Raw genomic sequence first — 19,445 nt, 5'->3', positions numbered from 1 at the left:
CAGAATAATTAGACACTCTGCATATTGTCTCTTTCTGTGAAGAAAGATCAGGAGGTTGCTATGTTATGTAAAAGTAGAAGGCTTAAATATATTTTACTGGAAGAAAGATATGTAACATCTCTGTTTAAAAATTATATTCGGCTTTGTCATAAATGGAGTTGAAGTCCACGAAACTTAAAGTTGCTAAGGTTGAGAAACACAAATTGAAATGGTCTTGTGCAATAAAATCTGTAGGCAGCAAACAACTGATTGCCATTCATCTGTAGAAGTACAAACATTTTGAAGTAACCAAGTCCTTCCGGCTGCTTTTTGATGATTATAGGTTCACCTGTGCAGCTCCCACTTGCTTCTACGTAGGGCTGCAGTGGCGTGTTTGAGGCAGCTTGCCCAAAGAGAAGCAGCAGAAGTATGTGAATATGCCATGAGCTTAGCAAAGAATACTGGAGAGAAAGAGAATAACGGGACAAGTGAGTATCGGGACCAAAGAGTGGAACTTCTTAAATGGGTTTGCTGTTTTTGTTTTTCGGCTACATGTCTCTTTCTCAAAATTCTGTGAATAATATGAACGTTCTCTCCTTTCACAGGCTGATGGATGGTTAGCAGTTTTCTCTTGATTGGCTGGAGAAGGGCATCTGCTGAGCCTAGCCCTGCAGAGATGAATAGCAGTTTTATCCTCTGCATTTTTAATTAACTGTTTTCTGTAACATTGAAGGGTGCTTCCTAAGATATGGAAAGACGAATCGAATATCTTATTAATTCAGTCTGACTGTGCAAATCTAGGTGAAATCTTGCTGTAGTTTTAGCAGGTTTTCATACACATTGAAGATCTGTGGTACTGTAGTGTAACAATTATTCTTGTTTCTTTAGTTGTAGCCATGGTATTAACTAATATGATTGCACATAAAGTTAGATAATTCACTAGAAAAATCTGAGATGTTGCACTACTTAATATATGTTTTGCAGATATTAATCCTTTTGCCCTAGGACTTGGCTCTCGGAGAGATAGTCATGGCAGACATCAAGGAATTAATATAACAGAAACAGGACTTGAAGGAGTGCTTTTTGGAATGTTAGATCGTGAGACTGATCGGAAATTGTGTTCTGATATTCATGACACCTTGGGCCATATGCTTTCATCTCTGGCAGTGGAAAAGCTCTCTCACTGGCTAATGTTATGTAAGGATGTCCTCGCAGCATCCAGTGGTAAGAATCTGAAAATGACTTAGTAAACGAATGAAGAAAATATTATTTGTTGTCTCCTCTTTCAGTAGAGGTTCTTTGTTTACTGTAAAAGAACTATTCAGTTTGAAATCCGTTGTGTCTTCGGCAAATCTTTGTATAAATTATTAAAAGGTCATCTATGATAAACCAAAATCTTTTTTATTTATTTATTTGAATTTATGGGCCACCTAATTCCTCGGGGCTCTGGACAGCTGATAAATACTTCCTCAGACAACAGATGAAGCAACGGAAAAAGCTTTGAATGTTTTTTTCGGCTTTGGCTTGTGCAATGGGACTTAATAAATCCCTTCATAAATGTGGCTTTTTAAAGAGTGTTTTAAATTAATATTTTTAATAAGATAAAGGAGAAGATGTGTATTTGTAGAGATGGCCCTCTAAAGGTTTTGTGATTTTTAAGTTTTGTGCTATAACTGCCTAAAAATTAAAACCATATTATTTGAAATTTAGTAAGCAAGTGAGCTCAATCAATCATTCATTCATATATTTTCCTGACTTTTAATGGTACATCTATGAAATGGATTTAAATGTTAATTGTGTTTTCCACAAATAGATAACTGAACTCATAATTTCAGTGATTTAGGCATAGTTTGAAGCATTTCATTGCAACATAATGCAAGTAGCTAAGGTTTGTAAAACATTAAAATGTTTATCTTTGTTTAATTATTAAAAGGGTGACAGTTTAACTAATTGGCCATATACTTTCTTTTCTTTAATTTCTCTCCCTTGAAGATGAATTTCCTGATTTTTCAAAATGTTATTTTGTTCTGAGTTGCTTTCATTTGTAACTGAGATATAGTTGCATGTCTTTTTTTGTACATGGTGTATACAAATGTAATGTTTGAATGGTTCAGATGGCTTAAATGGATCAAAACATAAGGCAGGGTTTTTAAGTGACAATATCTGGGAAGTGAAATTCAATCTTCCTTTTTTCTCCTCTATGTGTCATTGTTTTCTTGGTGGAAATGTTAACATGTTGCCTACATTCTTGACAACTTTACCACAGTTTCCTGAGAAACAGGCTATTTAAAGGCAAAACTGCAATTATGAAATTGCAATACCTGAAATTACTTGCATTTCACATGAAGGTTCATATGAGCTATTAGTTTCAGTTGGGACCATTAGGTGGGGTAATGATCAGAAATAAAGCTGCCTTTGTGATGGCATTCCAATTGCGAACGCTGTCTTGTCTTTTCAATGGCTGAAAACAATGCTGTTCTTCCACCCTTTTATATGATATTATTTTAATAACTAATCTTGGACATTTTATTCAAGCCTCAGTCCTAAATATTTTGCGTCAGTAATAAATCTCTTATTGTATACAGATATGACAACTACAGCTCCACTAGGAGGTGAAAAAGATGAAGATCTGGAGAAGAAGGATGAAATGGATGATGATACAATGTTTACTACACTGGGTGAAGACGACAAATCAAAGCCTTCTGTGGCTCCTCGCTGGGCTACTCGAGTGTTTGCCGCAGATTGTCTGTGTCGAATTATCATGCTCTGTGAACATGCAAATAAAGCCCACTTTGATCTAGCTCTAGCCCGTTCTGCCAAACTTAGAGATCCTAAAAGTAAGGAAGTGCCTTTTTTCTTTTCTTTTTTCTTGAATTTGTTTCTTAGCCACTTTGAAATATCATGAATGAGTATTCAGATATTCTTTTTGCTTTGATGAAAGATTGTTGGAGCCATATTATATTTCAAAATATATTACAGGTTATATGATTTGACATAGCAAAATGCATCAGAGATTTATTATAAGTGTGTTTGCTTGCAGGTCTTTTGTCTTCTTGATTTTAAATTGCTGCCTAGTATGTGCTGCCTATTTAGATTTGTTTTTCTACAGCTGAAATTTGGATAAAAGAAGACATTTTAAATTATGTTTTGCTCCTTAATATTCTGATGTTCACTTTGAATACTGTTCTTATATCATTCTCTCCTTCTTTCCTTCACCTTTTAAATATATCTCAGACCGTGGTTTATTATAAAGCTACTCATCATAATTTCCTCAGCCAGGTATAACGCAAAATATAGTTAATTCAACTGGGAAATCTTAAACGTAAAGAAGATGGAACAAGTCATTTTCTGCAGGCTATCATTGTGAGCTTTTCAGAATCATCTGAATGACCAATGTGCTTAAGAGTTGGGACACTATACTTAAAAAAACCTTTCAGATATTTCTGTGATATACTGTATCTTATAAAACAACTGAATTTTATTTTTGTTAAGTTTTTAGAGACTGTGTGTTAAGTGGGGTAATTTATTTACATCAAATAGTGATTTTTTTCCTTAACAGAAGACGCTTTAAGTTTTCATGGCATATAACAGTGGTGGCAAACCTTTTTGAGACCGAGTGCCCGAATTGCAACCCAAACCCCACTTATTTATCGTCGGGTGCCAGATGGGTGTGGCCCACTGGGTGGGCGTGGCTGGTATGGGCGTGGCCTACTGGGTGGACGTGGCCAGCTCAACGTCACTTGCGTCAAGGGCACTTGTTTGGAGCTGGGCAGGACTGGGGCAGATCCGAGGGTCTCCAGCGGAGGGGAGATGGGACCAGGGCGAGCGCCGGGTCATGGTCCACTGAAGGAGCCTCACTGATATTAAAGGGGGTGGGGATAGACATGATATTAAAGGGGTTGGGGAAGACATATTAAAGGGGGTGGGGAAGTGTGTGTGTGAGACAGAGAGAGAGATTCCTCTTTTTGTAAGTTTGCTTACTTTGCAATGCTGTCCTTTCCCCACACTTTTGCTTCCCTGCTGGCACAATCTCTCTCTCTGCTGCTTCTGCCGTCTAGATCTAGAGCTGCAGAGCAATTTCGCTCCTGCCCCCCCCCCATGGCTGATTTCAGCAGAAGCGTTTTTGAAGCCTCTGGAACTCACATCCATGGCCGTGGGGAGATTTTACGATGTTCCAGCGGCCCGATCCGGGCATCGGAGGCCTGCAAAATGCTTCTGCTGCCCAAATCGGCTGGGGGGGGGGAGTGAAATTGCTCTGCAGCCCTAGATCTGAGAAGCAGAAGCATTTTGCAGGCCTCCGACGCCTGGATCGGGCCACTGGAGCATCGTAAAATCTCCCCACGGCCATGGATGTGAGCTCCAGAGGCTTCAAAAATGCTTCTGCTCAGATCTAGGGCTGCAGAGGGATTTCACTCCCCTCCCCACAGATGATTTGGAGGGAGGCGAGCGGCTGCTACGTGCCCGAAACCGTCCCTCTTCGGCGATGTGCCAGGCAGCTGTTCTCCGGAGAAAGGCGAGCGGCTGCCTGGCACGTCGTGGAAGAGGGCCAGTTTCGGGCGCCTAGCAGCCACTCGCCTTCCTCCGAAGAACGGCTGTCAGGCCGGCATTCTCCCCCTCCCCGTATAGATTGTCCTGCCCTGCCATTGTTTCCTCCCCCCACATGGATTACCCTGACACCGCTTGGAAAAGGCCTCTGCCCCACGGATCTAGGGCTGCACAGCGATTTTGTTCCCCCCAGGCCAGGGGTCAGCAACCTGAAACAGTGAAAGAGCCACTCGGAACCGGTTCCCTCACAAAAGGAAAAACTGGGAGCCACAAAAAATGTGTGCGCATGCGCGTACATGCGCACATGCGCAGAACAGGGTTTGATGAAGAGTGGAGCCAAGGCGAGATATGCACCTACCCTGCATATTTGAATTGATTGGTTGAAATTCAGGTTGCAGACCTGTGCCCCAGGCCAATCCAGGCGGCAGAGGCCTTTTGGAAGCCTCTGGAGGTTGCATCCATGGCTGTGGGGCCATTTTGTGGTGCCTCAGCAGCCTGGATCGGCAGTGGGGAGGGCACAAAATTGTTTTGCAGGCCTCTGGAGCCCGGATTGGGCCACTGGCACACTGCACAATTGCCCCAGGGCCATCGATGCGACTTGCAGAGGCTTCAAAAAGGCCTCTGCCACCCTGATCGGCCATCAGGGGGGCGCAAAATCACTCCAGAGGATTACCTGGACTCATGCTGCAGCTGCCTTCACCATCCATCCCAGATCCACCCAGCTCTTGCAGCTGCTCCCTGACTCTCAGTGCAGAGAGAAAAAGAGCAAGAGCACAGGAGCATGTGGAGAGGGGGTGGGGCAGCCTGGCCCCGCCTCCATCTTGGGTGATGGCGCACGTGCCCACCAGGATGGCTCCGCGTGCTGCCTGTGGCACGCGTGCCATAGGTTCACCACCCCTGCCATATAATTTTTGCTGATGTTCCCTATATTTTTCTATATCTCTTCAGAAAACTGTTCCAGGGAAGCAATTTCCAATAAAATAAATCATCATCATTACAACACATGAATTCCGTATAGGTATTAAATCTTTTGAAAATCCATGAAAATGCATTTCATCTCTAATAGTTTTTGCACATCCAATTTAATGTTGGTATAAGGTAAAATTTTAAAAGATGCTAAATGCAAAGAAAGTCATGATTGTAGGCTGTGTTTCTCATCTTTGTATTCTTCAAATAGGTCTGTTTTATAATCTGAATTAAGCTTTTGTTTCAAAAATACTGTGCATTGTTCCCTTAACCAAATTAACCAATGGCTTGAATCTCAGAAACGATCACATGCTCTTCTGTGAATAATAGACACTATGAGCTCGCTAAGTATACTTTAGATTTTTGCAGAACATGAGATGAACTCATGTGTCATTATTTTTTAAAATCCCTTTCTTGAAAAGAACAGGGCATACAAGAGAAATCTTGGCATTTGAAACAATATTTTTGCAGAGATTCTAGGGGTGGGTGTGGGTGGGGGGGCTTGGCTTTTCTGAAACTGGAATAACGAAAGAGAAATATCCTAAAGATGTGCTATACTTAACGATCCATATTATCACAGCAGCTAGAATATCATTTGCGCAAAAATGGAAAAAGAATGAGACCCCAGGACAAAAAGAGGTTATTAGGAAAATTTGGGATTGCGCTGAAATGGACAAATTAACTTTGGAATTAAAGAATAAAGATCAATCAGACTATTATAGAATTTGGAACAAATTGTATCTTTGGATGGATAAAAAGAAAGGTCTCTATTAGGTTTTACAGACTAGCTCACTGTTTTAAATATTGTGGTATTTCACCGATTTGTAATCTAAGTGTATTTAAGTGTATTTTTGATGTACATATATACATGTATATATATATATTTAAACATTGTAGACAAAAAGGTTTGCCAGCTCGCTGGTACTGTGTCCAATGTTTTTAAATAATAAATTTAATAAAATTTTTAAAAAAATAAAATTAAAATAAAAAAAAAGAAACTGGAATAAATGCACAACTTAGCATTTTTTAAAAAAAATCAAAGCTGGCCAATTGCGGGTGGCTTTTGAAATAAGTCCTTTTCTGGGTTTTTACTTTCAGATGACCTTCTCGTGCTTCATCTCTCAGACCTTATTCGCATGGCATTTATGGCTGCAACTGACCACAGCAATCAGCTGCGAATGGCTGGTCTCCAAACGCTTGAAGACATTATCAAGAAATTTGCAGCAGTTCCCGAGCCAGAGTTTCCAGGCCACGTAATTCTAGAACAGTATCAAGCTAATGTAAGATAATTTTGGGTTTTATATGCCAGTTGAAAAATCAGATGGAAAAAGCTATGCCTTTCATCCCAGTATTGCTTGTGTTGGAGTTTTGAATGCATATACTAATGCTTTTTGGATAACAGTGGTCTGTATATAGACATGGAGTTCTGTCGGAGCCTTTACTCTTGATCTCATTTTATGAGGATTGACTCTAAAATTAAGGTCAGGCACTTCTTCATAAAATGTTGGATTATTCCAAGAAAAAGTATTCCCTAATTTCTGAAAGTTCATCTGTTAAAATGAATGTGATTTTGCTTGTTTTGTTTTGCTTTGTGATGGTACTGCATGCGGACTATATTGTGTGTCTCAGAAAAACACCATTAACTCATTCATTCATTTGAAGAAATATAGGAAAATCTCATGAGGTTTTAAGTCAGAGCAGTAAAATTCTACGAGATTTGGCAATTTGATGAGATTTTGACCATATTAAGAGTTGTTATATTGCATTGTAAAATGTCAAGTATTCAAAATTAATGTAATTAATTGTATTGCAAGGATCCATTAATACTTTCAGGGGGCATATAGTGATTGCTGTTTTCCATTATACACAGAGGATTTCAGTTACAAAGTAGTACTTTATATGAAGGTTGCGACCTGATGCTCTAGACTCCTACAAATTTAAGATAATTACATTCTAAAATATATAGTGTGAATTATTCATTCATATCTTTTGTTTCCTGTGAATACTTATTTGAACTTAAAAGAGCCTATAGAAGAATATCTGTTATTCTACAGCTGTATCAAATAGCAATCTTGCTCTCTCCATCCTGTCATTACAGTAGTTCTTTCTTTAATCACCTAAGACAGACATGTCAAACTCGCGACGTGACATGATGTCGCGCGACGTATCGGAGCTTTTTCCCCATTGCCAGCAATGGAATGGGTGCGGTTTCCTTGTGACGCGTCCGGCCCGCGGGCCGGCAGTTTGACACCCCTGACCTAAGATGTTAATAAAACTGACTAGATCCATTCAAATCACATGAAGTGCTCACTTCATTTTTGACTGACACCATTAACTCCATTGCTTATTACAGAAATGTTGGTATAAAAATACTTTAAAAAACCCCCCCACTACTTTATGGATGTGTATGCTTCTAAAATTGGATGTTGTTTCTCCATGAAAATGACACTAATAGATGAAATAATTAACATAGAATATAGGAACTCCAATTTCGGTTGCTGAAATATGGAATATTTTGCTTGCTTTCTTCTTTAGGTTGGGGCTGCTTTAAGACCAGCTTTCTCCCAGGATACCCCTTCAGATATAACTGCAAAAGCTTGCCAGGTACAAAGAAAAGCATTGTTGCAATTTCAAAAATTCAAAAGGCAATATCTGGAAATGAGAGAGAAATGGGCAGCAAACTTGACATGCAACTCTAAAAATATATAGTATAAATATTGTTTCAGTGTTTTTCTTAGAACATTATACCGACAAAGCAACTCTTCTCTTTAAATTTTCTGATTATCTGTATCATAGTTCTATTTATCTTTGAAGGTGTTTTAAGATATGTGCATAGGGATGTTCCCATTTTATTTATTTATTTATTTATTTATTAATGGGATTTATATCCCGCCCTATCTCCCGAAGGACTCAGGGCGGCTAACAACAAAACATATAATAAGTACAGAAATTAAGATAAAAATAAAATTAAAATCATCTGTGCAATAAATTAAAATTAAAAATTAAAAATAAATTAAAAATTGTAAATATAATTAAAATGCCTGTCAGTCCAGGTCAGCCAGGTGGAATAGGAGTGTTTTGAGGCCGCGGCGAAAGGACTGGAGATTTTGGGCCATCCGAAGCTCAGGGGGGAGCTGATTCCATAGGACTGGCGCTCCCACAGAGAAGGCTCTTCCCCTGGGGGTCGCCAGCCGACATTGCCTAGCTGACGGTACCCTGAGGAGGCCTTCTCTGTGTGAGCGTACTGGGCGATGGGAATTCGTTCCCGGCAGCAGATGGTCCTGCAAGTATCCCGGGCCTAAGCCATGTAGGGCTTTAAAGGTAAGTACCAGCACCTTAAATCTCACCCGGAGGGTAACCGGTAGCCAATGCAGCTCACGCAGGAGGGGTGTAATATGGGAGTATCGGGGTGCTCCCATCACTACCCGTGTAGCTGCACTCTGCACCAGCTGAAGCCTCCGGGTGGTCTTCAAGGGCAGCCCCATGTAGAGAGCATTACAGTAGTCTATACGGGAGGTAACGAGTGCGTGGGTGACTGTACGTAGGGCATCTCGGTCCAGAAAGGGGCGCAATTGGTATATTAGGCAAATCTGGGCAAATGCCCCCCTAGCCACGACTCCAATATGATCTTCAAAACTGAGTCGTGAATCTAGGAGGACGCCCAGATTGCGTGCTCTATCAATGGGAGGTAACATCTCTCCTCCTATAGTCAAAGATGGAACCTCTTGGACTAAACGAGATGACGGTATATAGAGCCACTCAGTCTTGGCCGGGTTGAGTCGAAGCCTGTTCTTTCCCATCCAAATCTGTACCGCTTCCAGGCAACGGGACATCACATCAAGGGCATCACTGGGTTGGTTCGGGGTGGAGATGAATAGCTGGGTATCATCAGCATATTGATGATATTTCACCCCGAAGCCATGGATGATCTCTCCCAGCGGCTTCATATAGATGTTGAACAGGAGGGGCGAGAGCACCGATCCCTGAGGCGAGGTATTCTTCCTGCTTTTTCAAAAGGCAGGGGATAATTATTTGTATTAATTAGAAAATTCCTTCTCGTTTCTTTTGTATCAGACTTTCTCTCTTTTGCTGAGATGAGACTTGAACTGATAAGTTATTGGATCCATTCTTTCATTTAGGTATGCAGTGCTTGGATTGGAAGTGGCGTAGTAAGTGACCTTAATGACCTCCGCCGTGTTCACAACCTTCTTGTCTCTTCTTTGGACAAAGTACAAACAGGAAAAGGGTCTTCCAGCCAGCTGTATAGGGAGAGTGCCACTACGATGGAAAAACTGGCAGTACTCAAAGCCTGGGCAGAGGTAAATGTTCAGCAATTACAATCCAGCAATTAGTTGTTCTAGTGTTCCTGTGTACTGAAGGATGCATTCAGTGCAAATGCTCGGTAGTTCCCTGCTGTACCTCTCTTGATTTCATAGCATAGAAATGTAGCCAAAATTAGCCAATTAACTTGCTTGCTCCTGTTACAAGCAACAGCCTTTTTTTTTTTAGGTTTTAAGCATAAAACAATTACTCGAGTGATACTTGGAAGATTTTCAGCCTAGCTGAATATTTTCACTGGCAGAATGGGGGAGAAGAAAATCACTATCAGTTCTCTTCTTGCTGGCAGTGCTTAATTCCAGTTATGAGTCTGTTCCATAAAGTTGGGTAACACTGTGAAATAGTGATAGTGGTATTTGAGGTTTCAGAGAAAGAATAATTATTGCTTATAGTTGTGGCTATTGTGATTCATACATGTGGTTCTGTGTTAGACTTAAAAGCCTCTGCTTCTCTTGTAATTTGCTTCAGCAAGAGGTAGCAGCTTCATCTTCTATTTCTTCAGATGTCCAGCTGGTCAGTGATTAGTCTCCAACGTGACATTACATTAGGAGTCGATATTTCTCAAGGCAAAAATGTCAGTTACGTCAACAAGCAACAAGCAGCCTAGCTTCACAGCTCCAAACTGCAAAACCACCATTAAAAACATAGGAAATGTGGTGAAAATAACTTTAAACTACATAAACTGTTAGGCTGACAGAGCAAAACAAGCTATTATAATGTCAACATGTTTCATGTTGTCAGAATTGATATGGCTCCTAGTTTCCAGCTTGTCTATCTCGACCAGAGTATGTTTGAGCCTTCTAGCTATCTGGCATGTACTTCCAGGAGCAGGAGTTATTTTGAAATAGCTCAGTCTTTTCTCAAGATACCATCATTTTTGCAGTTTGCTCCCATTATTGGGATTGTGATAGGCACTATAAATAGGTCTCATGCAGACCACAGTAAGATCACTGGTGCAGTTCTCTAGATCCTAGTGACTATATATCATTTTATGTCTTTCTTGTACAGCAGCTGTGCACACTTTTATGGTAGAATAAGGGACTGTATTGGCAGGCATCTTGAAGCACTGGCAGTAACAATGCACAAATAGAAATGTCATGCTTCAATCCTGGCCCTCTTCTTCTCTTACAGGGGGACCCTAATAATAGGAAGCATAATAGCACACAGTAATAGGCTCTGCACCATCTATGTCAACAATTATTCTCCCTTCAGCAGAAGTGACTATTAATCTTTAGAAAGTAAGTTCTAGTTCCAGTGGTTCCAACATTTCTTGTATTTATTTCCTTTGTTTTTATGGATTCTGTGGATGTGACCAGAATCAGTCAGGGCAGATCTCATGCTATTCTATTGATGCTGCAATGGCCTCCTTAATCAGGAAGCCATCAACTTTTTCCATTACCAGTTTGGACTAGTGGTTAAGGCCCCAGGCTAGAAACCGGGAAACCATGAATTCTAGTCCCATCTTAGCCAGGAAAGCCAGGTTAGTCACTCTCTCTGTCAGCCCAACTCGCCTCACAGTGTTGTTGTTGGGAAAATAGGGGGAGAAAGATGTGTTGGATATGCTCACCTCCTTGAGTTATATGTAAAAATAGTAAAAAGCGGGATACAAATAAATAAACTGCTACACAGGAAAATATTTGCCTTCCGACACAATTTGACTGAGCCTTTAAACATAACTGCTTTCAGATTTATGATCTTTCAGCTAAGGATCGATTTTGTGGCAATTTCAGTAGCCCTAATGGATGGCTTTACTGATTTTTCTTCACCCAATTTATAAAACAGTTTTGAAAAAGTTTTATCCAATTTGTTTCTCCGTAGTGTATGTCCTCTGCTTAAAAATTCTATCCAGTATTATCCATGTTGGTGTTGCTCGTTAGTCTCCAGAATATGCCTTTTTCATTTTCTGACATGGCATGGCATAGCTTAGCATAACATTTTGCTTATGTCCTTCATTTGGATGGGCCCTATTTGATTTTTCATAAGGACAAGATTTTCGTTTATGCAAAGATGGGTCTGAATTTGTGTCATGTTTTTTGAAACCCTATCGAGCAGTCCCTTCCATATTCTCAATCCTGGTTGGACTATATGGCATCTTGTGTTTCTTAAAACTTATAATCTCTATAAGATAGTCACTTTCATAATTTAATTGTAGGATAAATATTTTATTTCTAACATTTTGCTAAATGACCCACAGCCGCTGCCAGACTTTATTATGATCTAACTAATATCCATATTCTACTGTTCAGACTCATTTGATGAGGGCAGTAGATCTTAAATGTTATGGAAAAGTGTAATGTTGTTGAGATCTTCATTCCCCCTTCTGATTGAAATCACCCATGTTCCTCAGGCAGTATTCATCGGGCACACAGCTTCTGACAAAGCTACCCTATATCCTGTATTGCACATTTCACTTCCCCCGATTATATTAACATGATAATCGCCTGTACTGTGTGTTATAGAGATTGTAATGAAGAATTGGCTACATTCTAGTTCTCTAAATTTCCAGTCTGCTGTACATTTAGGTTTGAATTTAGTTTATTGTAATGATGATCCTTTAAAATTTTATCCCCTTTGGAGATTGTGAGAATGAAGAAAAAAGACAGTGGTGGCAGCAGAGAGTCCTGCTTTTATATAATGTGTGTTATGGTATAATATAGAGCTCTTGCCAAAATCCTAAGCTCTCTTAGGATTTTCTATTATGCGTTTTCATTTAAAATTCCCAATACATCTATTTTTAAAAAATTTTTAACCTCATGGTCACTGAGCCTTTAAATTAAATTGAAAAATACTGCTATAGTGCTTTAAGCCAATGTAAATTAGCATAATTTCCTAATAAATGTTAGTTTTCATTTCTTGCGCTAAATTTAATGCACACATAAAGCAAAATAACTGGGAGCTAGCATGATATGGTATGCAAAGTTTTTAAATGAAATACATTGCAGGTACAGACTTGCTGGCTGATCTTAGGCAACATTCTTATCTCAGTCTCTCTTCCCTGAATGCAAAACAGTCAAGAAAATGAAGAGCTATTTTCTTGGACTGTGGTGAGAATGAATACCAGAGGACTTGTAATTTGATGAAAAATGTGATAACTAAAATTTTCCTGTTATTCAATAGTAGTTAAACACTTTCTTTACAATATATATAATGGTACTAGTAAAACTAATTCAATCGCTACCTAAATTCTCTTTTTTAAGTTTTTAAAGCAATCAGAGTTCAGCATGTTTAATGACATGTAAGACATATTTTATATTTTCCACACACTTAGTAATATGTTGCATGCGCTTTATCTAAAGGTATATATTGTGGCTATGAAGATTAAAAAAGAAGCAGAGACCAAACCAAAGAAAACAACAAAAAATGGAGGGGATGACGATGACGATTACAGCGCAGTAGATGAACTGCCACCAGATAGTCTAATAACCCTTGTTCAACCAGAGCTGCCCACTCTTAGCCGTCTCTGGTTAGCTGCGCTTAAAGACTATGCCCTTTTGACATTACCAGCTGAATTTGCAAGTCAGCTTCCTCCAGACGGTAAGGCATAAATTTTATTCAGAAACCACTTACAAAGGTAAAAAGCAGAAATTAGGATGATTATCAATTCATTTGCTCTGCTGTCATTTCTGACATGACAGAACATTGCAAAAGTACAAGGGTACAATTACTTTTGGTCAAAAGCATTTGGGCAGCGAGGGAAGGTGTAGCAAAAATAAAATAAAATCACCCTGATCCCTGATTTTAAAAAAAACCCTTGGCATTTATAAGTCAATTACTTAGCCCTTGCACGTATCAGCAGTATTTTTATATCATCTTCCTATTAAATACAGTGCTTTTAATTGTGCCTTAATCTTCAAGTCCTCGTGCATGAACCAGTTTGGTATACATAAAGTGATACCAGTAGTTCAACTTTTCTGATAATTTGACAATCATATTAAGCAGTCATGTCATGAATCCTGTCTTTATATAGGCTACAGTTATGTGTGCTATATCACCAATGTGCACAGATGTATTAGTACCTATCCAAAAATGCTTACGTTTATAAAAGCTCTGTTCCAGTGTAAAGGGTGGATAAATGGTTATCAAGCCATTACTTAATTGGAGCCTTTGATCATCCACTTGTCATGGCTGCAGCATTGACACCACTGCTTCCCACAAGACTTCCTCCCACGAGACTTCTTTTCATAATGTATTTGTATTTGCTTCTCTTCTTCCTTGCTTAGTCACAGTGGAGCTTGCTAGGTTGTGGGGCTTCATATGGGTTTTTTTGTGGTGCTTGGCCTTTTTCTTTGGGACAGCTCATTGAGCCTTTTTTGTGCCTCACATGGCTCATCCCAGCTTCTTCATTCCAAATTGGTCTTTCACAATATCTGTAAAGGGTCTGCTTGATTTTGCTGCTGGCTGCTTCCAGACCACTCAGCAGTCAGAGCAAGCTTGAGAGGTCCGTGAACAGCCTTCCACTGTTGCAACTGAGAGTTTGGCGTCATCAGTCTGCAGACCACAATCCAGACTCCACTGGATGCTAGTACCCTTTGTAGATGGCTCACAGTTAACACTGTTGGACTCTAGTACTGCCATCAGTCATCTTGTGGAAATTGGAGCGCCAGCTTCCAATAATGGATTTAGATTGTGACAGAACTACACAAGTCAGCATGAGCCATGTGGTATGAAAAGGTAAGTCACTTCATTACCAACCAAGCAAGATACTTTTGAGGAGAAAGCTGCCTCAAAAAAAGCTGTTTGGAACTTTGTGACTGGACTGAGTCAATGAAAATATTTACACATGTGCTGAAATCTCTCATTATCTAAAATGGATATGTGAACCACACAGGGGGGGCACCTATATTGTAAAGATTCCCTTGACTTTGGCTTTGCTCCTATTTTACTATGTCAACAGAACTGTGTAGATTTCTTGAGAACAGTTTGATACTGTAGTGATTTCCCACTGCTGCCTTCCAGGGTAGTTTTTGATAGCTCATGTTAGCTTACAAGCCTGATGTCCATAATTATCTCCCATTCCAAGAACCAAGGAGGTCCAGCTCTGTTTATCTTCAAATTCCAGACGAGAGAGATCAGGTGTTTCTGTGTTTTGTGGGATATATTACAAACATGTATTAAAATGGTAGTATAATTGTTATTATCTCTATCTCTTATTTAAAATGCATTATGATTATTTAACAGGTGGAGCATTTTACACTCCTGAGACTATTGATACAGCTAGACTACATTATCGGAATTCATGGACCCCAATTTTACATGCAATTGCACTATGGCTAAACAGTACAGGGTTTAATACCTGTGAAAAGACAGAAGATGCGTCAGCAGCAATACCTGCACAAAAGCATGCCGCACCCATTATGTTAAACCCAGCATCAGAAACGCCACCTTCCACCAAAACTTTGCAAGAAATAAATAAAGATAGAATGCATTTGATTTTAGGTAATGCCTTTCAGTCTATTACAGAAGTCTGTAGTGTATCCACTGTTTTATCACACATTATCAAATAATAGGATTATTATTTTTATGTTTATGGCAATACTAAAACAGAACCATTCTGGTTTCAAGAATACCCAGCTCTTTCTTTGTAGTGTGTGAAAACACTGTCCTGATGAAACTAAAAATATTTAATATACAGCTTCTGCGTGTAAAAACTATTAGGACCCGTACTTGATCTATGCCTTAAAATCTGCAAAAAAAATACTACTTTACTATTTATAAACTTAAAGTAATTTGCTCCCCAGGTGTTAGCATACAGTTTCTATGTTCTCCTCGACCAGAAGAGCCTGTCGAACATGTTATGTCCTGTTTGCAAGCACTGCACACTTTACTAGATTCCTCTTGTGCTAGAACCCACATTGCAGAAGATCAGGTATGTTGCAGACAAATTACTGTAGTCCATTAAGCATGCAGAGTATTGAACAGATTGAAAATGAAATTAAAGGAAAATGTAATTTTCAGGGACTGGAAATGCTTACGAAATATTCGTTGGTATCTTCCCTTATTGGTCTTATTAACAGTTATTGAGAAAAAATGTAATCAACTAACAAATCATTATTTTAGACCTCTAACAACAAAATGCTAACCAAGGCATTAAAAAACAATGAAGGGTAATGGTTTCATTTTAACAAGTGCACAAAAGTAACTGAAGTAAAATTACTTGAAATTAACCATTTGGGACGTGGGGGCTCAGTGGGTTAGGACGCTGAGCTTGTCGATCAGAAAGTCGGCAGTTTGGCAGGTCGAATCCCAAGTGCCGCGTAACAGAGTGAGCACCTGTTACTCGTCCCAGCTTCTGCCAACCTAGCAGTTCAAAAGCACGTAAAAATGCAAGTAGAAAAATAGGGACCACTATGGTGGGAAGGTAACAGCGTTCCGTGCGCCTTTGGCGTCTAGTCATGCCGACCACATGACCACGGAGATGTCCTTGGAGAAGCGCTGGCTCTTCGGCTTTGAAACGGAGATGAGCACCGGCCCCTAGAGTTGGAAACGACTAGCACGCATGTGCGGGGGAACCTTTACCTTTACCTTTTAACCATTTGGAAGGTGATAAAATGATGCCCTTCATCTTATTTCATTTTTAAGCTTATAATGCTTAAAATGATCCACTCCTCTGCACAATCTTTCAAATGTAAATTAAATAAGAGGCTAGAAGACAGTATCAAAAATGGGATGGAATATTGCAAATGCCATTTTTTGAAAATTCTGCTTACAATTTTTTAAGCTACTTGGTGTCGAACTTCTGAGCGTGCTACATCGACTCTTGTTGACCTGCAATCCTCCTTCAGTTCAACTCTTAGTTACAGAAGTTGTGCAACAGATTATAAGAGCTGCTCAAGATCATTTACAAGAAAAAAGAAATACATTGAGTAAGAAATACATGTTATTTTTCATGCTACAGATGTCCAGATTAGAAAAATAATAAAACAGGCTATGTAAAATTGTCCTCTTGAATCATGTATTGGCTTAACTGACCAATGTCTGCCCTGGTCCTGGATGTTCATTTTTAAATTTACAAAATATTTAAAATATGTCCAGATACATTTGCAAGATTAAAAAGAAATATCTTTAATAAAATATTTTTGCTCTGAAATGCGGTAACATGCTTTTATGTATGACATTTTAAATTTATTTGGACTTTTTTACCTCAGCTAATTAAAATATAAATTTATTATCAGCTATACTGTATATAATTTCAAATTTACAATAAATTAAAAGAGAAGAAAAGTTGGAAAAAAACCCACCAGATCAGTGCCAAGTTATAAGCCTGAATATTTATTTAGAATTCTAAGGGACGTTGTTCATGAGAAGATTTGATGTCTTCTCATGATTTTTTAACCTGTATGTTTTTAGCTTCAGGGATATGAAGTGAATTATCATGCAAAATATAAGGAAAACAATTTAAAATGTTGAAAACATTTTTATTGTCCTTGTCCAAAAAGAAAATAAATCTGTCACATTTAGCTTTGTATATGCAGGTTTATGTATATTTTTCTTTTATTTGCTTGTTTTTTAAAAAAATTGTACAAAGGAAATAAGAATAAAAGCAAAGCTTTTCTTAATGGAATAATTTGATATACAATGATGCAATTTATGATAGAAGCAAAGCAAAAAAAATGGGTGGGCTGCTCACTGTTTATCTCTTACTGATTTAAAAGGGAATGTATTCATATCTTTGTATTTTTTTAATTTGGATATTAGCATATACTTTCTGTCATCTCATCTTGTTTTCACTAGTTTCTATAAAAAAAGAAATAGAAAACAAATACAACCTGTAAGCTTTTGACTACTTGTGAGTTTCAGTTGGTTGCTTCATTTAAACTTAAGTTTTTAACATGTGCAATTGGTAGCATTTTCTAAAATGTCTTGCATGAATTTCATATTATAATATTATTTCTCCATTTTTTTTTGTCTTTGTAGATGAAGAAGATGCAAAAGAAAAAGACCGTAGCTGTGGGCTGGGTGAAGGAGGAGACAGTGGTGGTCTTGTGCCAGGAAAATCTCTCGTATTTGCTGCTATGGAACTTCTAATGTTTATCCTTGTGCGACACATGCCACATCTGAGCACAAAAATGTCAGATTCTCCAAGTCATTCTTTCAGCAGAACCCAGCTCCCAGAAGAAAGTGCTCGTCTCGTGGCTGCCACTGTTGCCATCCTGTCTGATCTACCCACTCTTTGTTCCCCAGCTGGTAGTATAATAGATCTTTCTCAAAATTCAATCAGTGGGTTCCACAAAATGCTAATTATTTTCAGTGAAATGAAAAACCCAAATTTAAACAAAACAAAGTGTGTGGAGAGTACTTAAGGAAGCAGCAGGAGTTTAGGAAGTGGTGTGTGACACTTAATAATGGACAGAACATTGCTTGGTGATAGAATGGACAAAAACAAACATACAAATCTAAAAGTGATTTTAAGATGTGTTTTATTATTCTATGGGCCTTAGAGACATTGGAGTAAGCTTAAGTTTGTCTTTTCTTTTTAAAGAGTCCCTAGATTCCTTAATTTCAGCTTCTGACATTTCCTTTTCTTTAGAACAATCTTTGTTGCACCTTAAAAAAGGGCATTAAGCACATTCACCTCCTACCACTACTTATCTATGGCATATATTTTATGTGCATTTTTTGCCATGTATCTACTTTCCTGTATTTCTTCATTGGTTAATATTTAATAGGACTAATCAGTTATCTGAATTGGTCTGTTTAAGTACATGCATAATCAAACACCTCCCTAAATCAAACACATCTTTCCAGCATTCTTGCATAATCTCAGACAAAAGATGTAATTTCTTTAAGAAGTTGCTGACAAGTGCACCAATGCACCTTTGAAATCATACTGCCCCAAATAGACTCAGGGCACAGTCCAGAAGTTCTCCTGGACTCACATCTCCTTCTTGAAGGGCAGATGGCAGCTTTGGTCCAGAGGATCCTTTATACCAGAAGTCCCTAATCTTTTGGGCACCAGGGACCCGTTATGTGGACAGAGGTTTTTCCGTGGACCGGAGGGGGCGTGGTTTTGTGTGTTGCCTACATCCTGTGGATGGAGGTTTCCTTGTTTGTGCGGACCGGTTGCTGGCATGCCACGGACTGGTACTGGTCCATGGACCGGGGGTTGGGGACCTGTGCTTTATACCACTCCATGTTGCATGCCAGTTGTGCCCATTCCTGGACCTGGAGGCTATATTCACAGTCATTCATGCCCTGGTCACCTTTTGAATGGATTACTGTAATGTGCTTTATATGGGACTGCCCTTGAGGAACATTTGGAAGCTGCAGCTGGTACAGAATGTATACGTGTGAAGTTCTATGTCCTTCTCAATCAGTGCACATTATACCTCTGCTGTTCAAGCCACATTGGTTGCCAGTGTGCCTCCAGTTTCAGTTCAGTTCAAGGTGCTGGTTGTGGTCTGTAAAGCCCTACATGGCAGTAGTCTCCAGTTTTGCGGACGGGGGGGGGGAAGAGGGGATGGTTCCATGTGAGTGCAGGCAAGCACCCGCAGCTGTGCAGGTCTATTTGTGCAAGCGGTGGGTACATGGAGCTGCATGTGCAAGTGGAATTGCATGCACGCACTCGCCTGCTGCTTCTACAGCCCGGTTTTGAATGGTCCAGGGATTGGGGACCCCTG

At 39.3% G+C, this 19,445-nt stretch overlaps 1 protein-coding gene across 1 annotated transcript in view; it reads left to right on the top strand.

The window, feature by feature from the left end:
* Window positions 1–19,445, top strand: part of HEATR5B (HEAT repeat containing 5B) — a 52,632-nt gene that overhangs the window by 26,164 nt on the left and 7,023 nt on the right. The window contains exons 22-32 of the mRNA XM_081331318.1: window positions 323–467; window positions 985–1,203; window positions 2,565–2,816; window positions 6,589–6,770; window positions 8,026–8,094; window positions 9,630–9,809; window positions 13,125–13,362; window positions 15,007–15,264; window positions 15,567–15,694; window positions 16,547–16,691; window positions 17,743–18,012. Coding sequence (XP_081187444.1) covers window positions 323–467; window positions 985–1,203; window positions 2,565–2,816; window positions 6,589–6,770; window positions 8,026–8,094; window positions 9,630–9,809; window positions 13,125–13,362; window positions 15,007–15,264; window positions 15,567–15,694; window positions 16,547–16,691; window positions 17,743–18,012 — 2,086 coding nt within the window. The remainder of the gene's footprint in view (window positions 1–322; window positions 468–984; window positions 1,204–2,564; window positions 2,817–6,588; window positions 6,771–8,025; window positions 8,095–9,629; window positions 9,810–13,124; window positions 13,363–15,006; window positions 15,265–15,566; window positions 15,695–16,546; window positions 16,692–17,742; window positions 18,013–19,445) is intronic.

Source organism: Vipera berus (assembly GCF_964194415.1).
Source record: "Vipera berus genome assembly, chromosome: 1".
NCBI classification, from domain to species: domain Eukaryota; kingdom Metazoa; phylum Chordata; class Lepidosauria; order Squamata; family Viperidae; genus Vipera; species Vipera berus.
The sequence above is the reverse complement of the archived record's forward strand: the minus strand, read 5'-3'. Positions and strand labels throughout refer to the sequence as shown.